At 42.1% G+C, this 25,670-nt stretch overlaps 2 protein-coding genes across 2 annotated transcripts; one reads left to right on the top strand and one right to left on the bottom strand.

Moving 5' to 3' along the window:
- The first annotated feature begins 490 nt into the window (after nt 1–490).
- Nucleotides 491–12,513, top strand: LOC116947794 (cofilin-2-like). Its single transcript, XM_032963942.2, has 4 exons — nt 491–693; nt 6,822–7,129; nt 7,821–7,897; nt 8,320–12,513. The coding sequence occupies exons 1-4, from the start codon at nt 691–693 to the stop codon at nt 8,430–8,432; spliced, it is 501 nt and encodes a 166-aa protein (XP_032819833.1). The 5' UTR covers nt 491–690; the 3' UTR covers nt 8,433–12,513.
- A 224-nt stretch (nt 12,514–12,737) lies between these two features.
- Nucleotides 12,738–23,276, bottom strand: LOC116947793 (uncharacterized). The gene is made up of 9 exons (XM_032963941.2): nt 23,167–23,276; nt 22,688–22,776; nt 19,592–19,785; nt 18,557–18,686; nt 18,239–18,360; nt 15,287–15,397; nt 14,679–14,785; nt 13,608–13,698; nt 12,738–13,114 (listed from the first exon to the last, which is right to left on the bottom strand). The coding sequence occupies exons 1-9, from the start codon at nt 23,259–23,261 to the stop codon at nt 12,998–13,000; spliced, it is 1,056 nt and encodes a 351-aa protein (XP_032819832.2). The 5' UTR covers nt 23,262–23,276; the 3' UTR covers nt 12,738–12,997.
- Nucleotides 23,277–25,670: the final 2,394 nt, after the last annotated feature.

The raw sequence follows: 25,670 nt of genomic DNA, 5'->3' as shown, positions 1-25,670 counted from the left end.
TGGATTGTGACCTAAAGTAATGGTGATTTGGTGAGTTTTTTTGCGACATTAAGTGTGGCTATTGAACACGGTACGCATGAGATGGCACATTCTGGAAGACTCGAGTCCTCGTCGATTCCTCCACGTGAACAAAACAGCGAGCATGAAAATGCAAAAAAACCCCGTGTACAGTACAGCACTTAGACTTTACTGTACCCCCCCTGCTTCTCCACCTACGTAAGATGGCTGCCAACACGAAACTCGACCCCTCCCCCCCACAGCTTCTCCCCCCTACGTAAGATGGCCACCAACTGGAAGCTGGACCCCCCCCCCACAGCCTCACCCCCCCTACGTAAGATGGCTGCCAACTCTAAACTCGACCCCCCCCCCACCACAGCCTCTTCCCCCTACGTAAGATGGCCACCAACTTGAACCCCTCCCCCCCCCCAGCAGAAGTCACGTGCGCGCGTTTGGTCCAATGGCGGGGCGGGCGGGCGAGCGTGAGAGGTGGTGGGGTGGGGGGCCACCTAACGGTGGTGCTCGAGGGGCGCTTTCCCGCGTAATTAACGGGCGCCGCTGCCCCCGCCACCACCGCCACTGCCGCCGTCGAGAGGAGAGCGCCCGACGCCGATACCGCCACCGCTGCCACACTGCACGAGCCCCCGCTCTCTACCGTCCGCTCGCTCGCTCGTCCGTTCGCTCCCTCCCGCCATGGTGAGTGAGGCGCTGGGTGATTTGGTGGTGGGGGAGAGGGAGAGAGGGAGAGAGGTTTGCCTGAGGGCGTCCTCGTCGATGTTTCGCCGCTGGCAAATTTATATCATAACGGACACGCGCGACAAAAACAAATATTTTGATGCGGCTTTTACCTCAGAAGAAATTTTAATTGTAACGCCGTCTGTGGGTTTTAATTAAAAGTGTAATTTTATGAGGGGTTAGGGGGGGGGGTGGACTGCCGATATTTTTGGGGGTATTTTTCGCGTGCTGTAAATTTCACCTTGTCATCGTTGCAGCTGTCATGAAATCACTGCGGCGCCTCCACGTGTTAACACTGATGTATGTAGTGCCAGTTATCATTGACTTTACTATTGTACGCAGTGGAGGGAGGTGGGGGGGGGGAAATATACATAACCAGAATATGGTTGACTGACCTGTGTCGTGTTATTTTGTTGTCTTTGTCGAGGGGCTACTTTATTTAAATGGCGCATTTGCGCTCATGACTCCGATGCACGCACGGTTGTATCAACAAATCGACAAAACAATCGTCGAGACCCTATGATAAATACGATACTCGATGTCAATACCAATTAGCGTCGCGTCCGTTTGGTAAAGACTGCGTGATTTAAAGGGGGGCCTAACATCTACTACTGTGTGAGGACGACGGCCATATTCTACCTTGTGTAGTAACCACCACCGCTCTCTGGTGTCTCTCGACTGCCTTCGCAACATGTCTCTCTCTCTCGCTCCTCTGCCGTCTTTCGTGTCGCCGCTAATTTTAGCCTCTGAGCCATGGCCGGGGTTAGTGTTGCCTTACTTAGCCGGCCCCGGTGGCCTGGCGGGCGGTGTCGCCTTACCCGGAGGGGGGCTCTCCCCCCCCCACCCCCCGGGTGGGAGAAGAGAGAGGGCAGTGGGCTTCACATATTTCACTCATCCCCTTATATTATTATAGTACTGTAACTAGCATTATTCTACTGTATTAGTAATGTTGCAGTCATAATTATGGCTGTGTTGTTATCATCGCAACGTGCGTGTGTTAACGGGACTTGAGTGGGAGAGAGAGAGAGGCTTGGCCCCCATGTGTTACGCTCACTTTCCCTGAATCATTTACAGTACTGAATAATCATTAATATTGCGGTGATTATTCGTCTTATTATTACAAGGCACATTCATATTTTTGTTTGTGTGTTAGTAATACAGTAATTATTACTACCGCAGTATTCGTGTGGTAGAATTATAGTGATTTTACTGTCCCATCCACATGGGACAGTAAAGTAATGGCATACGTTTAATAATTATATAGTCGTTAACAACACATTCTTCGTATTGTTTGTTTAGTGGCATTATAGTCATTACCCACATTCACATTGTTACTTCGGTACATTGTTACAACACGTTCACATCGTGAAAAGTGTAATTTTATTACAGTAATAACTACCGTGTCCACATCACTACAGTATGTCGTACTGTATCTTCATCATTACTGTATTAGTTTCATCGTGTTACAGTAATTATTACAATCTCCGTCACATTACCATGTTATTGGTCAGCATAATTGACACTTATTATAATTATTGTGTTATTTTATTTTATCAATTTATTATTTTATTCTCATTCTACGTGACTTTACCGAAAGAACCAAAGAAGACTATATTATCACGACAAAATTCCAATTGTGAATACTGTATTAGTATTGCAATACAATAATTATTAACTACCACCACATTGCAACACATTGCTAGTGTGTTCGTATTACAGTAAACACGTTAAATTAATACTTTGATGTTCGTCATTAGGATCATTTTTACAAGAATATTAGTGGTATTATTGCTACCACATTCACGTAATTGCATATCAATGTCATTGTCATGATAAATTACATTCTTTGTCTACTCGCGTTAAAAAAAAATAATACACCATACTCCATTGCCATAAATCATTATATAATCATTGTCACTATTGTCGCACTCGCGTTATTCTGAGCGTTACATTTGTCCTGTAATTATAATACTGTATTACATTATTCGTGCGGTTGCTAGGTAGATTAGTATTATTATATCGCTGGATCGTAAGAGATTGCGACGGCTTGGAGAATATTTCATGCAGCAGTGGATTGATCATTGCTGCTGCTGTTGGCAGCACTGATTCACATACATTTTCATTGGCCATTATATATTTTTCTCTTGTTTATTCTGAACGCAACTCATCATTACTACCGATTTCACTTTATTACATTACAAGCAGTCGTTCGTGTTCATGTTATTTCTGCTGCAGTCACTTTAAAGATCACTGCATTATTACGTTATGGATGTATTTTTTTAAAAGAATTATTACTACATAACATACATTCACATGATTTCTAATTGGTAACATTACTATTTAATAGTTTGTACTATCACTTTCAGATTAATATAACTGCAGTATTGTACTCATGTTCAAGTTACTATTACTACTGCACATACATTTACATGTTTTTTTTAATTAACATTCATTACGTTATTTCTATATTATAGTCATGAATACATGGATTATATCATTAACACTGTTTTCAGCTGCTTCTTAGCGACATGATAATCGTCAATACTGTCATTATGACCATCCCACTTAACATGATTACTACTTATTATAGGCGTCATTAATGTCACGATTATTAATTAATGTTCCTCTGCTCTTATTCACATCATTTTCACTACTGTACTCACATTTTTTAACAATGCATGATTACATCCACCATTATTACTACCTCTGTCACATTACCACTGCATAATTATTTATAATTTGTAATATATTTGCTACTGTGTTCACATTGACCTGATTTTTACTACAATATTATTCGTGATAGTACAGTACCGACATTCATATTTTCATCATTTTCAATAATGACCTGTCTACTACTGGATGTATTCCCCCACAATCCGCCACCACATTTCATGCTTTTGCGATGCAACGATCCATCCAACATCTGCTTATCGGTCCATCTCTGTTCACGTCCTCTTGGACGCATTCCATTCCTTGGCTGTCACACTGTTATTTTGACCACCCCTTCTTGTAATGTGCTGCCCAAAGTACACTTTCCTTCAATATTTTGGATGATGTCGTTAAACTGCATGTGTTGTCTGTCAACGTAGTGTAATTAATTCCAAGTATGAATCTCAATGCTTCTTTACTCACTTTCAGTTTTCTTTATTTTTCGTTAATGATCATTTTTCTGAACCATAATAATTCAATTTGTTTTTAGTAATGCATAATTTCGCTCGTATTCACTTGGTTACAAGTGTTTATTCTTATACGAGGAAGGATGAAAATGGATCTCCTAAAAATCCCACGCAAGACCAGGGCAAATATTTACACGTTTTTTTCTTCATTATAATACGTAAGTGCCGAGTGAGTAAAAAGTTATCTTTTAATTTAAATGGACTAGTTTTTCACAATAGAGGTATTTTAGGTTAGATCGCGTAAATATATAAATGTCGTTAACTACTGGAGTAGTTTTGTTCTTATTTGTATTTTACCTTCCATTTATAACCCGGTATATTGTTTAATACTTGGACAATTTATTTCCAATAGCGTTAACTGTTTGATAAAGTAGTTGGGTGTGAAAAATCGTATAAGGTATTCAAAATGTATATTTTGTTACATTTTAAAATGTTTAATCACATGTAATCACGGTATTTACTGTAACCTTTTCCCTTGTAGCATTTTTATTTTACAACTAGCTGTAACTACCCGGCTTCGCCAGGGACTTGGATTCACCATGCCCGGCCGCCTTTGTCCCCCAAGTGGCGATGTTCACACACCACACCAGTTACTCGTTTGAGGCTGAGTCGACCTAGGGGAGGCCCAGGAGCGGTTTAAATAATCGTCACCGTTGGTGGTGGTGGCCGTGAGCGGGAATCGAACTCGGGTCGCCGGGTTAGTAGCGCAGCGCGCGAATCGCTACGCAGTCGCTGCACACCCCCCACACAGGATAAAGACAAAGATCCCCCGTGTAGCCTGCAGGGGGCAAGTGCTGTTAGCGAGCACCTATGAAGGCCGGCCGCTTTTGTCTCCCCAGTGGCGATGTTCATACACCACAGCAGTTACTCGTTTGAGGCTGAGTCGACCTAGGGGAGGCCCAGGACCGGTTAAAATAATCGCCACCGGTGGTGGCCGTGAGCGGGAATCGAACTCGGGTCGCCGGGTTCGTAGCGCGGCGCGCTAACCACAACACTACAATGCGTTACACTTGCCGTGCAAAAAATATATGCATTATTGAGCCCCCCCCCCCCCAAAAAAATTGTATTTTTATAATTTTGGCATGGTGTACAGTCTGGAAAGTACCCACATTGCAAATTTCAAGTTTGTTGCATGTCGGAAAGTACGCTAAACATTTTGAACAGACACACATTCACAAGTTTGCCTTTTATATATGGAGATACACAATAATGTTGTAAGATAACACGACAAATTATTATATTCTAGAAAACAATGCATAGGATCTTGATTATACTGTATGTCGCTCAAAGCTTATGCAAATAAAATGCGGCAACATTTTTTCATTTTGTATTTGATGAGTTGCAATCAGGTCATCGCATGAGGAAATCATTACTAGGTGTGTAGTTGAGGCGTTGTGTACAGTGTATAACCGTACCCAGTACACTAAGCATGTACTTCTGTATCAGTGGCCGGATAAAGCCAACAACCCAAGTGCATAAAAATAGGATAATACCATCATGCAGCTCATCGAAAGTTGATGAGTAATGTGTTTGTAGTATACTCGAACTCGCACAGTTACATGCGATGTGAATTTATAAACTACAGCACTCATTTCATGTTATTGGTAATCTCCCAGTAAACAAAACGTTGATTTAACATAATTTATTGGAAATGGCTGTATATGCCTCCAAAGGCCAATGAAGATAAACGAGTAGAAAATATAAAACAATGTAATTTAATGTGTGTGTAGAAAATACACACCACGTTTATGTTAAGGATTAAAATTATGGCATATCCTGCTTCGTAGATGTTTCCTGTCTTAAGAAATTTCACTCATTGATATACTTTTATTTTGACAAACCGTTTGGAGTGCACTCAGCAAAGTGATGCTGAAGTACTTTTATTTTTAACTTTCTCGACACATTTTATGTAAAATGTGAAAAATGAAAGACTTAATGGTTGGTTTTAAATAAAGAAATGTTAAAATAGAATTGAGCCATGTAACTTGACCTGGGTGCTTTTTCCTCATCACGGTTAAAAAGTTAACTGTACTGGAATATGAATTCCATGTTCGTCTTTTTACTATGATTTACAGCAGTTTCGCCTTTGACACTAAATCTGCGACTTGAGCCGGGATCTTTTTATCCTCATTACATTTTTCACAATACTTTTTTTACATTCTACAGAAAACATTAAATTTGGTTAGGCAGCAAACAATTATCTTGTATGAATCCCCTTTAATTGGTCATTGCTGTTGAAGCTGCGATTAACCAATCTGATGACGCCGTGTAATAATACTAATATATAATCGAGTTCAGTGGTATTTCGAATAACTTTATCAGCCGCCTATTTTTGGGTTCGTTTAAATGCACAGCAAGATATGTATGACTCATCCAACAAGGCAACCATTCATTCCTCAGCTGCCTGTTATACCCGTGCCAGTGAATGCCACTGAACCCTCTGGTGCAGTGGTTCTTGTTTTTTTGCTGTTTTGGTTTTGCAGCCCCCACTTACGGAACTTCATTTCTCGATTGACGTGTTGTGTATTAGTGTTGTTGTGTCATGTGTGGCTTTTCGCCACACATGGCGCTGATATTCCTTACGCACATTCGCCGTTTCTTCTGTACGGTATCCATGCTACAGCCTGTGCCCTCCTTGTGAACTGGACATCTGTGAAAAAGAGCCGTATAGCTAATTGTATTCCTCCAGTATAAATACATATTCTGATTCTAAACGCCTGGGCAGCATGACTCATGAGTTGAGAACCGCCTTTCTAGTGTTTTAATTTAATGTGCTTCAGTGAGCACACTGTGAAGTTTCTTCCCACGAAAACCTCAAATTTTTTACAAATCTTATTAAGAGCCACACCGTGTGTTCCTTTCTGTTGTGCTTTAATTCGTTTGGTGTATAATTTGTGGTAAATGCTTGTACAGGCCTCGGGTGTGGCGGTGAGTGATGACGTCATCAGAGTCTTCAATGACATGAAGGTGCGCAAGGCATCTTCAGCTGAGGAAGTGAAGAAGCGCAAGAAAGCGGTGCTGTTCTGCCTGAGTCCTGACAAGAAGCAGATCATTGTGGAGCCAGCTAAGGAGATCCTGGTGGGCGACATTGGTCAGTCGGTCGATGACCCATATGGCGCCTTTGTCAAGCTGTTGCCACCCAACGATTGTCGCTACGCTCTCTATGACGCCACTTACGAGACGAACGAGAGCAAGAAAGAGGATCTTGTCTTCGTCTTCTGGTGGGTGAACCCACGGGGTCCAGCAATATTAAGCATTTTACTCCGTCTTACTCCATTTTGCTGGTACTTTCGTGAAATGGGTAGTACGTTAGTTAACTGTCATTCCAGCAGTGGGTAAAACAGCAGCATTGTTTTTGCTGTGGGCTGTTATAGTTGATATTCATTCTGGAAGTTGTCTTTGTCGATTTATGATCAAGTTACTTGATCTTATTATGTGTTTGTAGGTAGTGTTTTATTTCCTTGGATTAATCCCAAATAAGCAATTGGAAGTTGGAACTTTAATCTTGTTAACATATTCATTGATGTCTAACTTAATGTAATAATTTGATTATGCAGTGGTTAATATACATAGAGGTTCATACACTATTAATCAATACTAGCCTTTTTTTGGGACCATCAATAAGCACCTGCTTTAACCCCTAACATTGTCCTGTTATTACTAACATCCTTGTTTTGTGCATGACATTTTATGACGGTTTGGGATCTGAGAGCTACCATGAAATTAAATGGGATGTCATGATTGGTATTCATGACAAGTCGAGTTTATTTGTTTAACCTCCAGGATATATAAAGATTATGTTTCTGAGAACTCACAAAACCAGGACAGTGTCCTTTGCAAGCATAACCTGGGTCACTAAAATTTAATATTTGTGCTTTAAAATTCTTGTGTCTGTGTGTCATTGTCACTTAGGGCACCTGATAGCGCACCACTCAAGAGCAAGATGATTTATGCCAGCTCCAAGGATGCCATAAAGAAAAAGTTCACAGGTAACACAGCACCCAGGCCTGCTCATACACTACTAAATACAAAGGTTAACTTAATGAGCATGTTATCAGCTACAAACACAAGTAACAATTAATTTAGTAAACGTTACCTCTTTTTACATAATGTAAAAAGCAAATATGTAGTGCTGTAATTGCTTGTTTACGCCATTGCTGGGGGGGGGGGGGGATGGTCTCCATTAGAGAGAGGCCCTTGGGTGTATTTGGTCTCCTCTTTCATACTGGCCAAATTGCTTTATCTAATGTACTATGATATTTAACTTGTGATTTATTTATCAGTTGATATGGTCTTATTTAGCAAAGTGAAGACAATTTTTCATTTAACTTAAAAAAAGATGAGCATGGAATATTTTTGTGGATACCCATAACGGCGTGCCTTACCGGACGTTTAATCACTTGCGATGCAGGCATCAAGCATGAATGGCAGGTGAATGGCATGGAAGACATAGGGGACCGCTTGACGCTGGCTGAAAAGTTGGGTGGAAATATTGTGGTCACCCTGGAAGGCAAGCCCCTGTAGGTGTCGCCCTGGAAGGAATACACTCCCACCTGTACTGAGCAGGCCAGCATGGGGGAATGAGCACTGCACAATCAGCGTTTACCTCCAGAGACCATGGCCATGTGCAGCTTCCACTGAAGCCAACTCCACGACCATAAACAATTTGAAAATACAAATGGAGTGGTTGTCCAATTAAATTGCCCTTCATAGTGTTCAAAAGCATTGCATATTGCTTATTTTGTTGTTGCAATGCCAAGCATGCATTTTAGCCATGTTCTAATTTACACATGTAAATGGTATATCTAACAGGGAGTTTCTGCAATCTGCGGTTCTTACATTGCTTTATGTGGCAGAAGTGGAGTTGGAATTGTCTGTCTCTGGGGGTATATCATTTTCTCTTGACTGGTTTCTCTAAGGAAAGCTCCAGCAAGAATGCCACTAGTAGCCAAGTGGAAGATGGAACTAAAGCCCACTATTTTTATTTTTGGGTTTTTTTTTGCATTCACAACAATGTGGTTGGGGGAGGGGGATAAGTGTGATAAAATAGTGGCTACGGTGAGATATATGTTTTGTTATTTATTATTTGTTGGTTTGTGGATGGCCTTCAAAATGCCAGCTTTTAATTTTGCCTGTCTGTGGAAAGCCCCTCTGTTCCCTTCTTTGCTTCACCTGCCCACACCCCCCCTCCTTTTAATCTCCTTTCAACTGACCAGTTTATTTTGCTGTAATGATTACTGTTATTTTTCAACTTGGTATAAGGTCTTTTAGCTTTCAACATTTGTTTAGAGTTATTTTAACACTACAGACATGAGCTTGTAGAGAGTCATTTGAATGTGAGCTTTACAATTTGAAGAAGCTTAAATATAGGCATGGTCAAGTAAAATAATTGGCACCTGCACGTATGAAATCCTGCATCTCTTTTACTGACTGGTGTCCAAGAGCAGGGGAATTAGTTCAGTCAGCCATCAAGCCTCTCCTGCAGTCTTGCACTTAATTATTTCATGACATTTTTATTCTGCCTTTCCAGCATCTCTTTCGTGTGTTCCTAATCTCTCAATGGTACTTGCAACCCCAGCAATCTTGCCCTCTTATATTTGTGCACATAATCTGAACAACACTACCTTTGTTAAACTTCTGACAGCAATTTAATTCACTTGTGAACTTATACCATTGCATCTGACTTGCTCAATCTATCCAGAAGTCACCAAATTACATTTCAACTGAGGTACCTTAAAAATAACCTGCACACACCATTGCTTCAGGTGTCGCCACATCTATATACAAATCACCAAACTGCTGTTATGTTTCAGGTGTGGTTTTGGAACGGTCATGTGGATCTTGTTTCGCTTGTATAAAGCTTAGTTCACACTTATATAGGGCTGTGCCAGTTAAACTAGTTCATACTCAAATATTTGATTAAAAAAATGAAGCCAATAGGAGATGTGTGGTGCAGTCAACGGTTTAGGTTGGTGACAACGACTTAGCTCATCCAACCAGTTTTTTCCTAAAAAGGTACCCTGCACCACTGGTTTTCTGCTCACCCCCTACACAACAATCTGAAATTTATAATGAGACCAGTGCAATCATTTAAGTCGGTGTCAAATGCTTTGCACAAGTGTATGTATGCAAGTTAAGATTAAGCAAATGGCTGCCGTCAGCCACAAGGTTTGACTGATGGGCAAAAATTCGTATGGGGCGGACCTTTCGCAAGTGAGAGGTGCTGAAAGCATCTGACATGGTGTACTCTACAGTTGCTATGAGCAGGATTGTAGCCATTGAATGTCCTAAATTGCTACTCGATACAAATTGCTCAGTTTGACCTTGGGAGGGCTTATTTATTGTGCCAAAACACTTTTGAAATTTTACACTTGCTTCCAAATATTGTTTTTGCAGTAGTAAAATATCAGAAACCACAATGTGTATGCAACAGTAAAGTGTTTATTTTAGTAAAACTTGCTATATTGTACAGCTAGGTATTGTCACTGTGGGGGTTAGGTACTTTTTGAGCATTTAGAAGAAAATAGTTCACATATATAAATCTGCAATATTGAATTTCGAAGGATTTGCACTGAACTGGGCAAAGAAGGTAAAGCTATTTCCCTACAGGGTCCGTTTCAGTTGTTAGGACCTTTCATCAGGTTTAAACGGCTGTCTCGTAATAGTTAAATCACTCTTAGTTCTGTGTCACATCATCCTGTTGAGAGCAAAACCTGTTTACAATGCCTTGGTGAAAAATGCATTGCTCTTTACTGTTTGGTTGTTACTTTTGATCAGCTGTTAAATGTTATGCACCACGTGGTATCAACTTGTAATACATCTGCTAATGTTGACAACTGGGTGATACAAATTTGATGGGGGGGGGGGGTTGGGGGTGCTCTATGATTTAGAGCAAATCATCCATGCCACCGAGGTCTTGTAAACCATCCCAGTAAGGGATCAGGTGGTTATGTCACGTAGCAGTGCATGCCAGTGTGTGTACATCACTTGTCAAATTTAACTGCACTCCACTTATTTTTTTTAAATGTGGCATATTTTGGGCATGCGCAAGTTAGATTAAAACTGCATACCTGGACATCAGATAATCCATTTATTACTGATGGGATAAACTCATTGTGGGCTCAATGCAATTAATTCATGCTCATAAATTCAAGGTGTCATGGATGTCGTGTTTTTTTGTTGTCATCAAATTTAATTCATACAGTAAACGTGACAGCATTTGTATCACAATAAATATTAGGCTTCACAAAGCCACTGCTGTCAGTGTAGTGGTGCACTAATGCAAAGATAATTCATGCTTTCCGTGGGTTGGAATATTGAACAAATCTCGAGAAACGGCTTGTTCTTAAAATATTTTAATTTTCAGAATAAACATTGGCAGACAATCCAGCAAAATAAACAAACGTTGTACTTTATTTGTTTTATATGAATGGAAACCCAATTTGGTTTTGGCTTTTGATCCAGAAAACATACATCAATCCAGTGTTAAACTTGATGACTGGATCCATCAAAGTTAACATTTAATGTTTATTGGTCTTTATCTGCAAATTAGGTGCCTGGTCGTTGCTAGTCATGCATGCCATTTGATTTAGTGGTGATGGAAACTGGTGGTGAATTAGGAGGTATGCAGAAGTCTATTGGACCTTTAATACTATGATAAAATGTACATTGACATGTTGAAGTGATGACATTTACTCCAACTGGAGATGTGTGCATGTGAGGTGTAGTTTAGAGGTGGAGGGTGAGTGGGCAGTGAGCCATTTTAATTGCTCGTCATTAATCCTGGTCAATACATGAATCAACCACTACATTTTACAGAACATTTAATTATTGCATTAACTGAAAGTGGTAACCATCGATGACCTGTTCCCGACTGCATAGTGCTGCACTTTGTCAAAGATGGAAAATTTAAGTGTAAATTTATCCTTGGATACACGAGGTGAGAGTTGAACGCACGTTGAAAGGGCAGCACTCGGCAGAGAGTGAAAGCACTTAAAAAATTTTGAGCCTATGTGATGTGGTTTTCATCCAGTCTCTTAACACTATATAAAATGTCCACCCTAACTAGTCATGAACACTTTCGATTTGCTTTAAGGAAAAAATAAGTACTGTAATGCACTGTCCTTGCTTTGCGTTGCTAATTCTGTTGCCGCTCGATTGGCAAGGGACTAGAGTTTTAAAAACATTACAATTCTATGCCAACAGAATTACAACATACCGTGGTAATCGGGAATTAAAATCAGAAAATACAAGTGCTTTGGCATGTAACACTGTCCATATGTCATGTCAAATTATATACAACAAAACGACAGGTTGAGTCCATTTGTAATTATCCCATGGGATTATCTCCATGAAAAAGTATGCAGTTAATGGGATGGGGTTTTTATGGCATTTAAGCAAGATGTAGCCCTTGTGCATTCAATTCCGGTTCTTAGAACACATCTGGTTTGTGTAGCAGCCCTGCTGGTGTAGTGCACACAATGCCACGTGCAAAGCCTTAGTGCAAAGACTAGTGATGCAATTAGAAAAAAGGGAACAGCTTTGTGTACACAAATGTTCTTCCTGAGTGAACAAATTAAATCACATGCAAAGTGTGCTGTGTTTACGTTGGAGAGCGTTGTTATTCTTGTACTTGTGGTTTCATTCTTAAAACAATGCCCCAATTTTTATTATGTCACTGTGACGAACTTAAATGTTTATCTTGAAATGTTATTCCATGTAGAATATGGGACTGCCAATGAGGTAAAATTGGCTATTACAAGTTTGTCATACTGGCCTGGCAGTGGAGCAATCGCATACAATTCATCTGGAAGTTATAATACGAATGAACACCGTCTGCAAGTGTTTTATTCTTTACAGCACAATACATTCACGTCAATATACATAGCCAAGCTTTCATGGAGGTCATAAAGTGACCTACCATTTTTCCCTCTCAAACTCCTGCAATGTAATGTCCAGCAAATTCAAACTTACGTTGCAAATCGTGTTAGTCCCATCATTTGCAAAGGTATATTTTACATATGTATTGAAAAGATGTGGAATTGCAGGAAGTTGGTGGCAGTCTTCATCTGCAATGTGATGTTGAGTGCTCAGAGCACACGGTAAAGGTGGATGCTTTCCAGTGCCTCGTGGTCCATGCCTTCTCCCAGATAAACGCTGTAGTCGAGTGGGACTTCGCACACCCACTCACTTACATTAACACCCACCTGTGAAACGAGAACAGTGAATGTCGCAGGTTTCAGTGAACTAGTGACTTGTGGAGTGCATCATTTTCAATGAGTTAGTTTCAGGTTATGTGCGTTTTATTTAATCGCTTTAAAATAATGATAGTACTTCCATCAAGTGTAAAGGATTGTAATTTAGTCAACTTTCATGTACATTATCATTCAAATCCCTTGTTTTTAAAAAAATCACTAAGTAATTCAAATGTGCCATCTCTACATGTGAATAAATGATAGCTGTCGAGTGACATACACTTGTCTACTTGGCAAAAGAGCAATGTGTGGATAGAAAATGGGGCTAGTTGGATGAAGATTTTAAATTGCTATGTTGCTCCCAAGGTACTTTAAATGCTACAAAACATGCACTGCTTGTACAGTTGTTTTTAGTGACACAAAAGTGATTTCTTCCATAACTGGTAGTTTTTGGAATGTCCTGGCATAAAAGGGTTCATTCAGTATTCCCATTGTAAGCTCTGACCTGCAAGCGGCCAAGCGACTCCTCCAAGCTGGGCACAGTGAGCAGAAGGCAGCCTGGTTGTCTCACGTGCTCCCGCACAAAGTGCCAGCACCTTTCAACAAAGCAATACGCCATGTGGTAAATGCACCATTAACAGATGTAAGTTCAGCCGTTGTCGTGTAAATTGGAGGTGAGTTGTACAATTTACACAAATAAGTACCTTTTTTCTAATCCAAATATCTCAGGTTATCGTTAAAGTGCTATGGTTATGCATTGTAAGCTTTTACAGAACGTTTCCATCGAGCCGATTGCGGAACTGGCTGTCATTTCCACGTAGATCAACCGGCCACAGCACGATAGGGCTACAGGCGCCGTATCTTAATATCTTTGTGTATGGGAAAGAGAGGTGTTGCTGACTGAAGTTGAGTAATAGATTAGATTGTCAATTTATTTAATTAATCGGAACAAATAGGTAAAATATTTTTGTTCGTGTCCTGCCGAGTGTTTTCTTTGTTGCCCCTTTCAGTATCTGCAGATTATCCACTTGTCAGGTTAAATGAAATCAGAAATAACCTCTGAATGCAAAATTCAATATTGTGACCATAATATAGTTGGCATAAATTAATAGATGTAAATATGTTTATGTTAATAGTACATGCACCGAATAGTTTTAAGTATAAATTATCCCCTGCTGCCACTAGACCTACATTCACAATTTTAAAAAATAAACATTTACCACAACCCTGTATTGAGAAAAGGAGAATCATTACAGGCTTATTCTGACTACATCGCTTCTAGTCAGAATAAAGTATGTATTAAGCTAGTCAAGTTATTGTCAGTCTGTAGCATAGAATAAAGCTACTCAAGGGCCTCAGCCCATAGGTTAGAATCCAAATTAGTATCAGGTGGTGGAAAGGACTTAAAAATACCAGTTTCTGTATATTGCTAATATAAGTGGTATGTGATATACTTGTATATTACAGAACTGAAAGATGTTGGTACAACTGGTGTTGACATCTCACTTGATACCCAACAGGTAAAAAAATGTGGTCTGGGCACATGGACTAGCAATAAAGGCTTCACTCATCACACCTGGCTTGGCTCTCTGAGTCCATGAAGTACTCAAATACATTGTTCATCACCACCACATCTGCCGTGCGCAACAGATCTCCCTGCGTGCAGATGTCTGCACACACCACCTGCACACGCCCACACACACACTGGGAGCTGTCGACGATCCGGCCAGTGCTGTCCAACGTGATATTTTTCACTCTTTTTCCATCGGCTACTGCAGAATTGATAAGTTAGGGTTTTTAATGACTTTTCATATTTTGTACATCCAATTAAGTTAAAAGCAAGGGATGGAGGAAGCATTTCATTAATTGAAGGCTGAATAGGGGATTTAAAATATTTTTGTCATGCCGCAAGAGGTGACACTAAACTTTGATCACGCTAGGACTGCATTGTCCTCAGGATTACCTGCAAGAAAACAATTGACTACGCTAAAATTAGAACCGCAGTGTTGCCAGGTCTAAAATATTCCCCTCTAGTACCAGTCTTTAGCAGCTACAATATGCTTGCAGTGATGGATAAATGTCATCTGTGGGCCATTTATAAGTGGTTGACCCCCTGGACCGAGGACCATAGGCTCCCCACCTATGCGTTAATGGATACATGACATGCACATGTGTTGCACTCGCCTCAACCCGGTCTGCCATGTGGTACTTTTCCAGCATGGCCTGCTGCAGGGCGCACATCTCTCCACTGAGCTCCACGCCCACAATGCGCCTTGCAGAGCTGTAAAGGTAGGCCTAGAGAAGTGGGGACGGAAGCTCTAGCAGGCACGATGCTATGTATTATAGGCTATAGCAGGGCAGAGTTCAAAGTACCGTGCAGTTAACACATTAACCTCGGTTCAATTCCTGGACACGACGAAGATCAGTGGCAAATATATGAATCAGGCTTGAGCTTTGCAAGACCTTCAACCTCAACTGACCAGTGGTGACATATGTAAAACTACCCCATTAAAACATGTAGAGGCTTTCAGCAAAAGTATGGCAAAGGGTTGTACATTACATTGTAAGCTATACGAAGGTCGGTTGGCAGATGACTGGGTCAATATACCATTGGGCCCAGTATGAAAGCACCTAACTTCAAGACTCGAGGTAGCTTGGCTCAATCCCTGATACATTTATGTTGGTAGTGGTGTACAAGCACAAATACACAAATCTGTCAATTTCACAGCCTTATTAAACTATACGAGGCAATGTTTTGTGCAATGCTCCTTTTACAAAGGCATTTGCACCCTTATTTTTACGTGCTCCAAAGAAGAGCTCTTGTTGAAAACATTACCTATTGTATGTTTCCTTTAAGGCAGTGTTATTGATGACTTGCAATCATACAATAGTTTATCCAACAATTTATCAATTGTGGAAATGGAAAACGTGTTTTCGATAGCCGTTTCCTACTGAATGAAAGTAGTGAATCGAATTTTCTGCTCTATTTACTCGAGCACGTAATATTTATTACAGTTCATAATAACCACACTGCTGCTACAGTGAGGGAAAAAAGTATTTGATCCCCTGCTGATTTTGTACGTTTGCCTACTGACAAATACATTATCAGTCTATAATTTTAATAGGTTTATTTGAACAGTGAGAGACAGAATAACAAAAAATCCAGAAAACGCCTGTGAAAAATGTTATAAATTGATTTGCATTTTAATGAGGGAAATAAGTATTTGACCCCCTCTCAATCAGAGATTTCTGGCTCCCAGGTGTCTTTTATACAGGTAACGAGCTGAGATTAGGAGCACACTCTTAAAAGGAGTGCTCCTAATCTCAGCTTGTTACCTGTATAAAAGACACCTGTCCACAGAAGCAATCAATCAGATTCCAAACTCTCCACTATGGCTAAGACCAAAGAGCTCTCCAAGGATGTCAGGGACAAGATTGTAGACCTAGATAAGGCTGGAATGGACTACAAGGCCATTGCCAAGCAGCTTGGTGAGACGGTGACAACAGTTGGTGCGATTATTCGCAAATGGAAGAAACAAAAAATAACTGTCATTCTCCCTCGGCCTGAGGCTCCATGCAAGATCTCACCTCGTGGAGTTGCAATGATCATGAGAACGGTGAGGAATCAGCCCAGAACTACACGGGAAGATCTTGTCAATGATCTCAAGACAGCTGGGACCATAGTCACCAAGAAAACAATTGGTAACACACTACGCAGTGAAGGACTGAAATCCTGCAGCACCCGCGAGGTTGCCCTGCTCAAGAAAGCACATATACATTCCCCTCTAAAGTTTGCCAATGAACATCTGAATGATTCAGAGGACAACTGGGTGAAAGTTGTGGTCAGATGAGACCAAAATGGAGCTCTTTGGCATCAACTCGCCGTGTTTGGAGGAGGAATGCTGCCTATGACCCCAATAACACCATCCCCACCGTCAAACATGGAGGTGGAAACATGCTTTGGGGGTGTTTTTCTGCTAAGGGGACAGGACTTCACCGCATCAAAGGGACGATGGATGGGGCCATGTACCATCAAATCTTGGGTGAGAACCTCCTTCCCTCAGCCAGGGCATTGGAAATGGGTCGTGGATGGGTATTCCAGCAGGACAATGACCCAAAACACACGGCCAAGGCAAAAAAGGAGTGGCTCAAGAAGAAGCACATTAAGGTCCTGGAGTGACCTAGCCAGTTTCCAGACCTTAATCCCATAGAAAATCTGTGTAGGGAGCTGAAGGTTCGAGTTGCCAAACGTCAGCCTCAAAACCTTAATGACTTGGAGTGGAACAAAATCCCTCCTGAGATGTGTGCAAACCTGGTGGCTAACTACAAGAAACGTCTAACCTCTGTGATTGCCAACAAGGGTTTTGCCACCAAGTACTAAGTCATGTTTTGCAGAGGGGTCAAATACTTATATCCCTCATTAAAATACAAATCAATTTATAACATTTGACATGCGTTTTTCTAGATTTTGTTGTTGTTCTGTCTCTCACTGTTCAAATAAACCTACCATTAAAATTACAGACTGATCATTTATTTGCCAGTGGGCAAATGCACAAAATCAGCAGGGGATCAAATACTTTTTTCCCTCACTGTATGTATGACTAAATTCACCGTTGATGTATTTTGTAAACAAGAGAACGTGGATTGTGACTGAAGTTTAAGAACAACATTTTTCCAATTTTAAATTAACTAATTCTCAAGTGCAAACCATCACAGGTTCCATACAAACTTGCATGCTGGTCTGGTACCCATGAACCAATCCTATGCATGTTCCAGATTCTGGAATATAGGTAATTATGCACATGGAACTCTATTGGGGTAAAATAATTGATAGCTCTTTGCCAATACATTGCGGAAGGCCTTGCCACGTCAGTTACGGGGATTGTTTATACTTCACCCCGAAGTGAAGAGGGTGGCCCATGACTGGTTCAGATATCACTCGTCACTGATGCGAGGCATGGCCGAGAATTGAATTCGGAGCTCCGAGTTGATAGCACAGTGTAACTAACCACTGCGCCACTGCTACGCCCCTATTATCATAAGCCATGATCATTCAACTGCTGAATGGCATCCACAAGCTGTCACAATCTCCATATTATGTGGTTAACCAAGCATGCCGTGGGTATGTTCGCTCACCCCATAAAGCACAGGGCCCAAGCGTGATCCCACGTCCAGCACTGTGCATGTGCTCAGGTCTGGAAGCGCGTAACGGAATAAGAACTTCACCTCCAGCGCTGAGAAGGAGTGTGAGATGAATTCTGTAGGAAGCAGAGACCAGGGTGTCTACACCATCATCAACAGCGTGATCAACGGCCGTATCTAACTTGCTCCTGTCGTATTTCTCCATTCTTCATAGCCCGACGCCTAGTCCCCTCTGGTCTGCGCCCCCCCCCTCCCCGATGCATTTGCACCTCCTGCACACTCGATAGCTACGCCACCGGTTATCGTCATTACCCAGGGGTTTGGTGCGATGAGAGCCGCAGTCCATGCAATAAGCTCGGCTTAGGGTCCCGCTTGCCCACGCATCCTCCAGAGCTTGTTCATCGTACACAAATGCGTCCACGTGTGCCACAGGCGCTCGCTCCTGTATCGTGTGCACATATCAAAGACAAAGCCCCCCCCCCCATATTCATTCCAGTGCAGACCAGGGGTGGGGAACCTCTTCCTTACTGAGGACCGAATAGGGTTTTTAAATGCCTTAATTGGGCCAAACATTAGACACCAGGTGACTAATGTTTGTACTAAGATTAGAAACAGTATTGCCAGGTCGAAAATATTCCCCTCAAGCATCCGATTAGTGTGGCTAAATGCTTGCAGTGGTGGATAAGTATTGTTTTCGGTTCATGTTGAAGTGGTAGGACTCGTGTGACCACAGTCCTGATTAAATACAATTGTGGGCCCAAAGGCTTCTCACCCCTGGTGTAAACTGTTGAACAAGCTTCTGTGAAGGCCAGTATAATACTTATGGATGCCAGTCCTTAACGGGAAAACATGAAAATGCCTCGGGCAAGAGAAACATTTCATTTCACAATCTCTTTGGCACTCATGAACAAAGAACATTACTCTAAGCAACTTAAGCAGTAAAAAAATGATGTACAGCCCTTTTGTTAATCCACTGCTGGGTGAGGGCCTTTCCAAGCTGTGCCGGTTGTGGGGGATATTTAATCTTCAGCCTGGTCACTACAGGTTGGTGAAGATGGTGAGCATAAATATAATAACAAAAAAGAAGAGGTCATTCCAATGTGTTTACCATTGAAATAAATATACTAAAGGACATACGGACACATCTACTGTATGAACATTCAGTTTTAATTATACCGTAGTGGCCATCCAATGGAAAATCTAGCCGACTCCTCCCCATAATGAGAATATGGAATGTCCACCAATGGCTCAGAATTGTCAACAGATACAAGCGGCTGTCCCAGTGCTCATTTGAGCAGCGAGATACTCTTGAGTTATGATCGCAGACGGCACAAGTAAGAGAGGCACCTCTGGACTTGATACGACGACCCCGCTGGGTGTTTCCGCGCAACGGAGAGAGCTGGGATTCCTGGATGACATTGGGACGAGCTGCTCTCCAGGAAGCAGGGCGGAGGGTGGCAGCCTCTCCCGCAAGTCCTCCGCTATGCATCGCAGGATTGTGTCACAGTTGTCCAGCTCCTGATCATTGCCGAGGCCCTCGCCTGCACACAGCAGAGGCCCCAGCGACGTGAGGATCTGGGTGGAGTTATCGTCACATCGAACACTTTTCCACGAGACTTTAAAAATAGATAATGTCTCCTTCATATATCAGTTTATACAAAAGCATTGTACTGCTGTGCGAAATAAATCTGAAAGGACAAACCATATCATAACGTGATGCTGAAAGCACAACCAGGATAAAACTATGGGAAAATGGTGAAAAAATGTACGCAGTAGGAATTCATACTCTTTGGGTCTTTCGGTAAAGTCACGTAGATAGAAAAATAAAAAAATAATTGGTCAATGTCTGAAGATCCGAGAAACCCCACACCTTCAAGTAATGCACTCTCACCTGTCTGAATGTGTCCACACTTGTGTCTAAAGGTGTTCTCACAAGTTTACAAATGTGCCCTCCTCACCAGGATCAAAATGTTCTCACCTCTTCCAACCCTCAACTTGTACCTGTGCCCTCATCTGCTTCGGCATACCCTTTTTGCCCGTCCCAATGAGCCCTCGCCTATCTAAAATTCTTCTCACCCTGGGTCACAAATATACCTCACCTGTTCCAAATAATGTTTACGATCTGAATGTGCCCTGATCTACAGTGCAGTACGTCTCAAAAGTACCCATTTACAACACAATGGGTCCCGTCGGCTATGAACTATGGATAATGCTGTATAAAGATGAATTGCTCTGGGGTGGGCTACTGTGGGAATACACTCGTCAGAGGAAGGTAAGGGGCAATAACAATTAACAGGTCTTTCCTATTCACATGTAAACACCTGGCATTAAATTGCGTGTGCCTGTATTGTGGTAGGCTGCATAGACTGTTGGAGCAAGTGCTGTTCGACAGCACCTTATGAAGGCCGGTACGGCCTTTGTCTCCCCCAGTGCTTGACTGATCGCAGCACAAATACAAAATTAAGCAATGGAAACATTCAATAGCAGCTTGGAAGAGTGACCACCAGGGCTTTCCAGGTTTTATGGGCATGGGCTGCGAGAAGTAGCCAGAAAATGGTATAGTTACGTGTTATCTCCCCAGATACGTGGTGGTTATTCTCTAGGTTCTCGTTTCCTGGCACATAAAGCCAAACACAGCATTGGTCACACAGCGACGCAGAACGTTCCTGGAAAATAATCTTGACTCTTCCGATTAGCATTTCTGTGTAAATAACGGGCAGTTTAATTATAATAAAGTATTAAAGCTTTCGTGACTGCATAAAATTACTCATTGTTTTTTTCAGTAAATTCACGTATGTAGAAATACAATAAAATTATATTATTTCTACATACGTGACTTTAATTCACGTATGTAGAAATACAATAAAATTATATTATTTCTACATACGTGACTTTACCGAAAAAAACAATGAGTAGTTTAATTATAGTTATTTTATTATTGGACAACAATATTATTGTAGCCTGTCGATCATGTTCAGGGCACATGTCCATACATGTCAACCACTTATCAGTGCCTACCTTATTACAGACCAATTCAGACCTTACTGGTCACCCCGTGCCCTTGTAAATTTAAACGTTCATCCTACAAAGGGAGAAACACAAACAAATATACATTTTCTTGGACGTATTGAAACGGCTGTACGCCGTATGGACCTGAAAACTCAATTTCCCTGGGCAAGAATACGGGGTAAACCGTATGGGTTGACACGGAATGCCCGTCTCCTGCAACCAAAAACGTCGCTCCCTGCTGCTGGAAGTCTCCCTCTACATTAAACCATCTTACCGTGACACTATCACCGCTACTACCATGGTGATGTTCATCATACACCAACATCATCATCGCAACCATCATGAATATTGTACAGTATTGTGGCACACCACCACCACCATACTCGAGCGTGGATAAAATAATTATCGTCACATTATTACTTAGCTATGAACCCGGCGACCCAATTTGGAATCCTTGCCACGGCCAACATCACTGTCGAACCTGTTCTCGGCACGTTCCCTTCAACCCACACTGACCAGCGTGGTGAAGTATGGTCAAGCAAACTCCAATGATTAACACGGCGATGTAAATCAATCAAGGTACTGATTAAAAAAAACGAATAGGCTCCCTCAGTTCAGTTTCAGTTTAGTTTATTTTGGTATAGCCCTGTGAGCCATTCGGCTCTCGAATCGGGTGCAACCACAACAAACAAAAAAAACAAAAACACGAACAAGAAAAACATCTTAAAGTGACTATGTGACTGTGCAAACAGAAAATCCATGGGAAAAAAACAGCAAAAATATTCCTGAAAAAAGCACCGTACACCAACGCTGTGTGCAAAAAATCCCAGTGGGATGCAAGTCAAACAACAACAACCACAAAAACTTAGATTAAGGCCATCAGTCTAACTCCGTACTACATACAAGGTGGGAAGCCAACTGTGATTGTCCATAGGAACGTGGAATTTCCACCACTGGCTCAGGACAGAGCTCTTTGGACTGCCACTCGCGTCCCTGCAGCACTTTAGACACAAGCGTATATTTAATCATGAAGGGGCATTATCAAATCCACTGCTGCATGAAGGCCTCCCCAAGCCATTGGTGTAAGTGTGGGGTTGCGGTATTTTGAACTTCTTTCGCACCGCACGTAGCCAACCGTGCTCATGGGGAGGTTGCGGGGTACTTCACTCCAGTTTATTAAGCATTAAATCGCAAGCCCCCGAGTACGTACAGCAACAACTTTCTGCAACAAGCGGCCACATCTGTTACTTCGTTCACTGCCGAAACAGTTAACGCATTTAAATGACAGCCAAAAGGAGGCGTGGGGGAAACACAGAGAGAGAGAGAAGGTGACTGCAGCTGCCGCTTGACGTCTGGCCGCGTCTCTCATCCTCCAGCAAAGAGGGGCAGCTGTGGGGAGAGCGAGGAGTGGTGAAGTATGGCGAATGGACTCACCACGCAGAGAGGTCCCCCTCAGCAGACACGAGCCCAGCCGCCACGGCGCCGCCATGCCGAGTACAGGGCCCGGCGCAGAGTTACATTCCCTAGCGCGGATAGGAGCCAATACGAGGGCGCGGTTTGGTTTTCATACAGCGGATAAGTATAGATGTACGATGCTATACATTCCCTAGAGCGGATAGGAGCCGCTACCGGGTATGGTTTGGTTTCCGTACAACAGATAAGTATAGATGTACAATACTCTACATTCCCCTAGAGCGGATAGGAGCCACTAGGGAGGACGGTTTGGTTTTCGTACAGTGTATAAGTATAGATGTAAAATACATTCCATAGTGCGGATAGGAGCCTCTAAGGGGGGCACAATTTGATTTTCATACAACTGATAAGTATGTGATATTTTGTTTTAGTACAGAAAGGTTAATGCAACACGTACAATTCAGTTGCTTAGCTATCAAAAGAATGCATTCAGGACAAACCCCTCTGAATCGTAGAAGAAGCCCACAGCACTAAAGTTGCATTGCACCGAGGAGAATGAACTCACACGATTCTCACTCGTTCGCTTTTCATTCATTCCCCTTTACAGCCATTGATGCGTATTCCGCGCACCCGCAGGCAATTACACAACACACAATCAAGCAAGCTAACCACGCGAACGTGACGTGATGGAACAAACATTCAGTTAATTGAATCGAAACGCGTGTTACAAAACACAAATTTCATTGATATTTTACTTTTACATTGTTATAATTACTACGACATTTTGTGAAGAAGTTAAATGTGCAACACTCACCCACTCATTCACTCACTCATCAGTCCATCTCTTCTCCAGCCCGTGTCACTCACCCACTCAATCACTCATCAGTCCATCTCTTCTCCAGCCCGTGCCACTCACCCACTCATCAGTCCATCTCTTCTCCAGCCCGTGTCACCCACCCACTCAATCACCCATCAGTCCATCTCTTCTCCAGCCCGTGTCACTCACCCACTCATCAGTCCATCTCTTCTCCAGCCCGTGTCACCCACCCACTCAATCACCCATCAGTCCATCTCTTCTCCAGCCCGTGCCACTCACCCACTCACCCATCAGTCCATCTCTTCTCCAGCCCGTGCCACTCACCCACTCACCCATCAGTTCATCTCTTCTCCAGCCCGTGCCACTCACCCACTCATTCACTCATCAGTCCATCTCTTCTCCAGCCCGTGTCACCCACCCACTCAATCACCCATCAGTCCATCTCTTCTCCAGCCCGTGCCACTCACCCACTCACCCATCAGTTCATCTCTTCTCCAGCCCGTGCCACTCACCCACTCACCCATCAGTCCATCTCTTCTCCAGCCCGTGCCACTCACCCACTCACCCATCAGTCCATCTCTTCTCCAGCCCGTGTCACTCACCCATCAGTCCATCTCTTATTTTATTTTATTCTCATTCTACGTGACTTTACCGAAAGAACCAAAGAAGATGAGTCCATCTCTTCTCCAGCCCGTGTCACTAATTAAAAGTGTGTGGCTTCCTTTCGATATGTTTAATTTTCTTTATGCAAGCCACCCACTTTTATTCAGCACATCACATGTGATTATTAATCCTGGGGTCAAAATTATTGATTTTGTACTTTAGAATGCAAATAAAAGCGTGTGCATTGAAAAAACCGTATTTTTTAAAACCTTTTTGTCTGACCCTGTAGAGATAACAACGATGGCTTTGCCTATGTCAACCCTTGTTCGTACAATAAATGAAAGTCATGCGCATTGCTACACAACAAGAGTCTACGTAATGAAATGTTGATAGCGCGCATGACGGCTATTACAATGAGAATAACGATCATGCCCATTGCAAAGTCGTGAAATCTCATTTAATTGTCGTGTTTGCGATCATGAAGTACTGTAGTGTATTAAAGACGGTAAGGAACACGTGGAGACTACAATTCTATTACAATGCGCGCATATGGACAACAGTGCACATCGCGAGACCCTGTTGAACGTGCACAGGTTTAGCAATTTAATTTAAAGCATATTTATTATCATAAATCATAAATAGACAATGTCGTCAATCAAAATAGGGATAACATTAGGGTATTTAATTATAAAACATTCACGGTTCTCACCCGGCTCGCTCAACTTGAGCATAACCGTGTTGGCCTCCGCTCGTCGGAACGGGCGTGGGCAAAGCAAACGAGAAAACTATTAAGATTATAACTATAATAATTTTACCAATAATTATTATTGTAATTGTTGTTGCGGGGGGGGGTAAAATAAACGATTAATTATTAAAATTAAGTCCAAGAACACAAAGAGAGGGCCAGGATCGGCAGGGCTGCATATTTTTTTTAATTAAAAATTTGAATGGTCACGAGAGACAAAGTCTGTGGGTAGAAAATCTCAGCTCGTTAGGCTTCGTAGATGACCACACGTGTCAACCCATACGGTTTACCCCGCATTCTTGTACAGGGACATTGACTTTTCAGGTCCATACGGCGTAACAGCCGTTTCAATGCGGGCAAAAACAATGTTTTGTTGTCTATTTGTTTGTGTTTCTCCCTTGTGATGGGGCTTTGTAGGGATGAACGTTGAGATTGACAAGGGCACGGGGTGGCCAATAAGGTCTGAATTGTTCTATACTAAGTTAGGGGACTGATACGGGGTTGACAGGTTTGTTATATCCGAAGATGTTAAGCGTCAAAAGATTTGAAATTATATAAACAGGCAACACGGCACGTTCAACAAAAGTGTGTAAATAAAAACTAACTCGACGTACACTTTGGGCTAATGCGGATAAGCAGACATGAAGGTCCCAAGTTTAATCGTCAAAGAGCTGACGAGTCGAAGGCGCTCGTGCAGTGGTGGTGCTGGGATAAGGGGTGGCCCTTTAATTAACGTTAAAAAACTAACTCGACACATTGATCGAAATACACTTTGGCTTAATGCGGATAAGAATGCACGAAGGTTCAGTAGTTTAAGTTTCCAAAAGGCGACGAGTTAA

The sequence above is a fragment of the Petromyzon marinus genome, chromosome 31 (assembly GCF_048934315.1).
Source record: "Petromyzon marinus isolate PM22_M1 ecotype Great Lakes invasive population chromosome 31, UKy_Petmar_22M1.pri1.0, whole genome shotgun sequence".
NCBI classification, from domain to species: domain Eukaryota; kingdom Metazoa; phylum Chordata; class Hyperoartia; order Petromyzontiformes; family Petromyzontidae; genus Petromyzon; species Petromyzon marinus.
This window is presented reverse-complemented; position numbering and strand designations above follow the sequence as displayed.

Bases quoted from the DNA above. Each gene is read 5' to 3' on its own strand.
- LOC116947794 (XM_032963942.2), top strand. The intron at 7,130-7,820 runs GTGGGTGAACCC...ATTGTCACTTAG, and splicing joins GATCTTGTCTTCGTCTTCTG to GGCACCTGATAGCGCACCAC. The intron at 7,898-8,319 runs GTAACACAGCAC...CTTGCGATGCAG, and splicing joins CATAAAGAAAAAGTTCACAG to GCATCAAGCATGAATGGCAG.
- LOC116947793 (XM_032963941.2), bottom strand. From the start codon at position 23,261: ATGAATGAAAAGCGAACGAGTGAGAATCGTGTGAGTTCATTCTCCTCG. The intron at 22,777-23,166 runs GTTTGTCCTGAA...TATCCGCGCTAG, and splicing joins TTCTTCTACGATTCAGAGGG to GGAATGTAACTCTGCGCCGG. The intron at 13,115-13,607 runs GTCAGAGCTTAC...CTCGTTTCACAG, and splicing joins AGTCGCTTGGCCGCTTGCAG to GTGGGTGTTAATGTAAGTGA.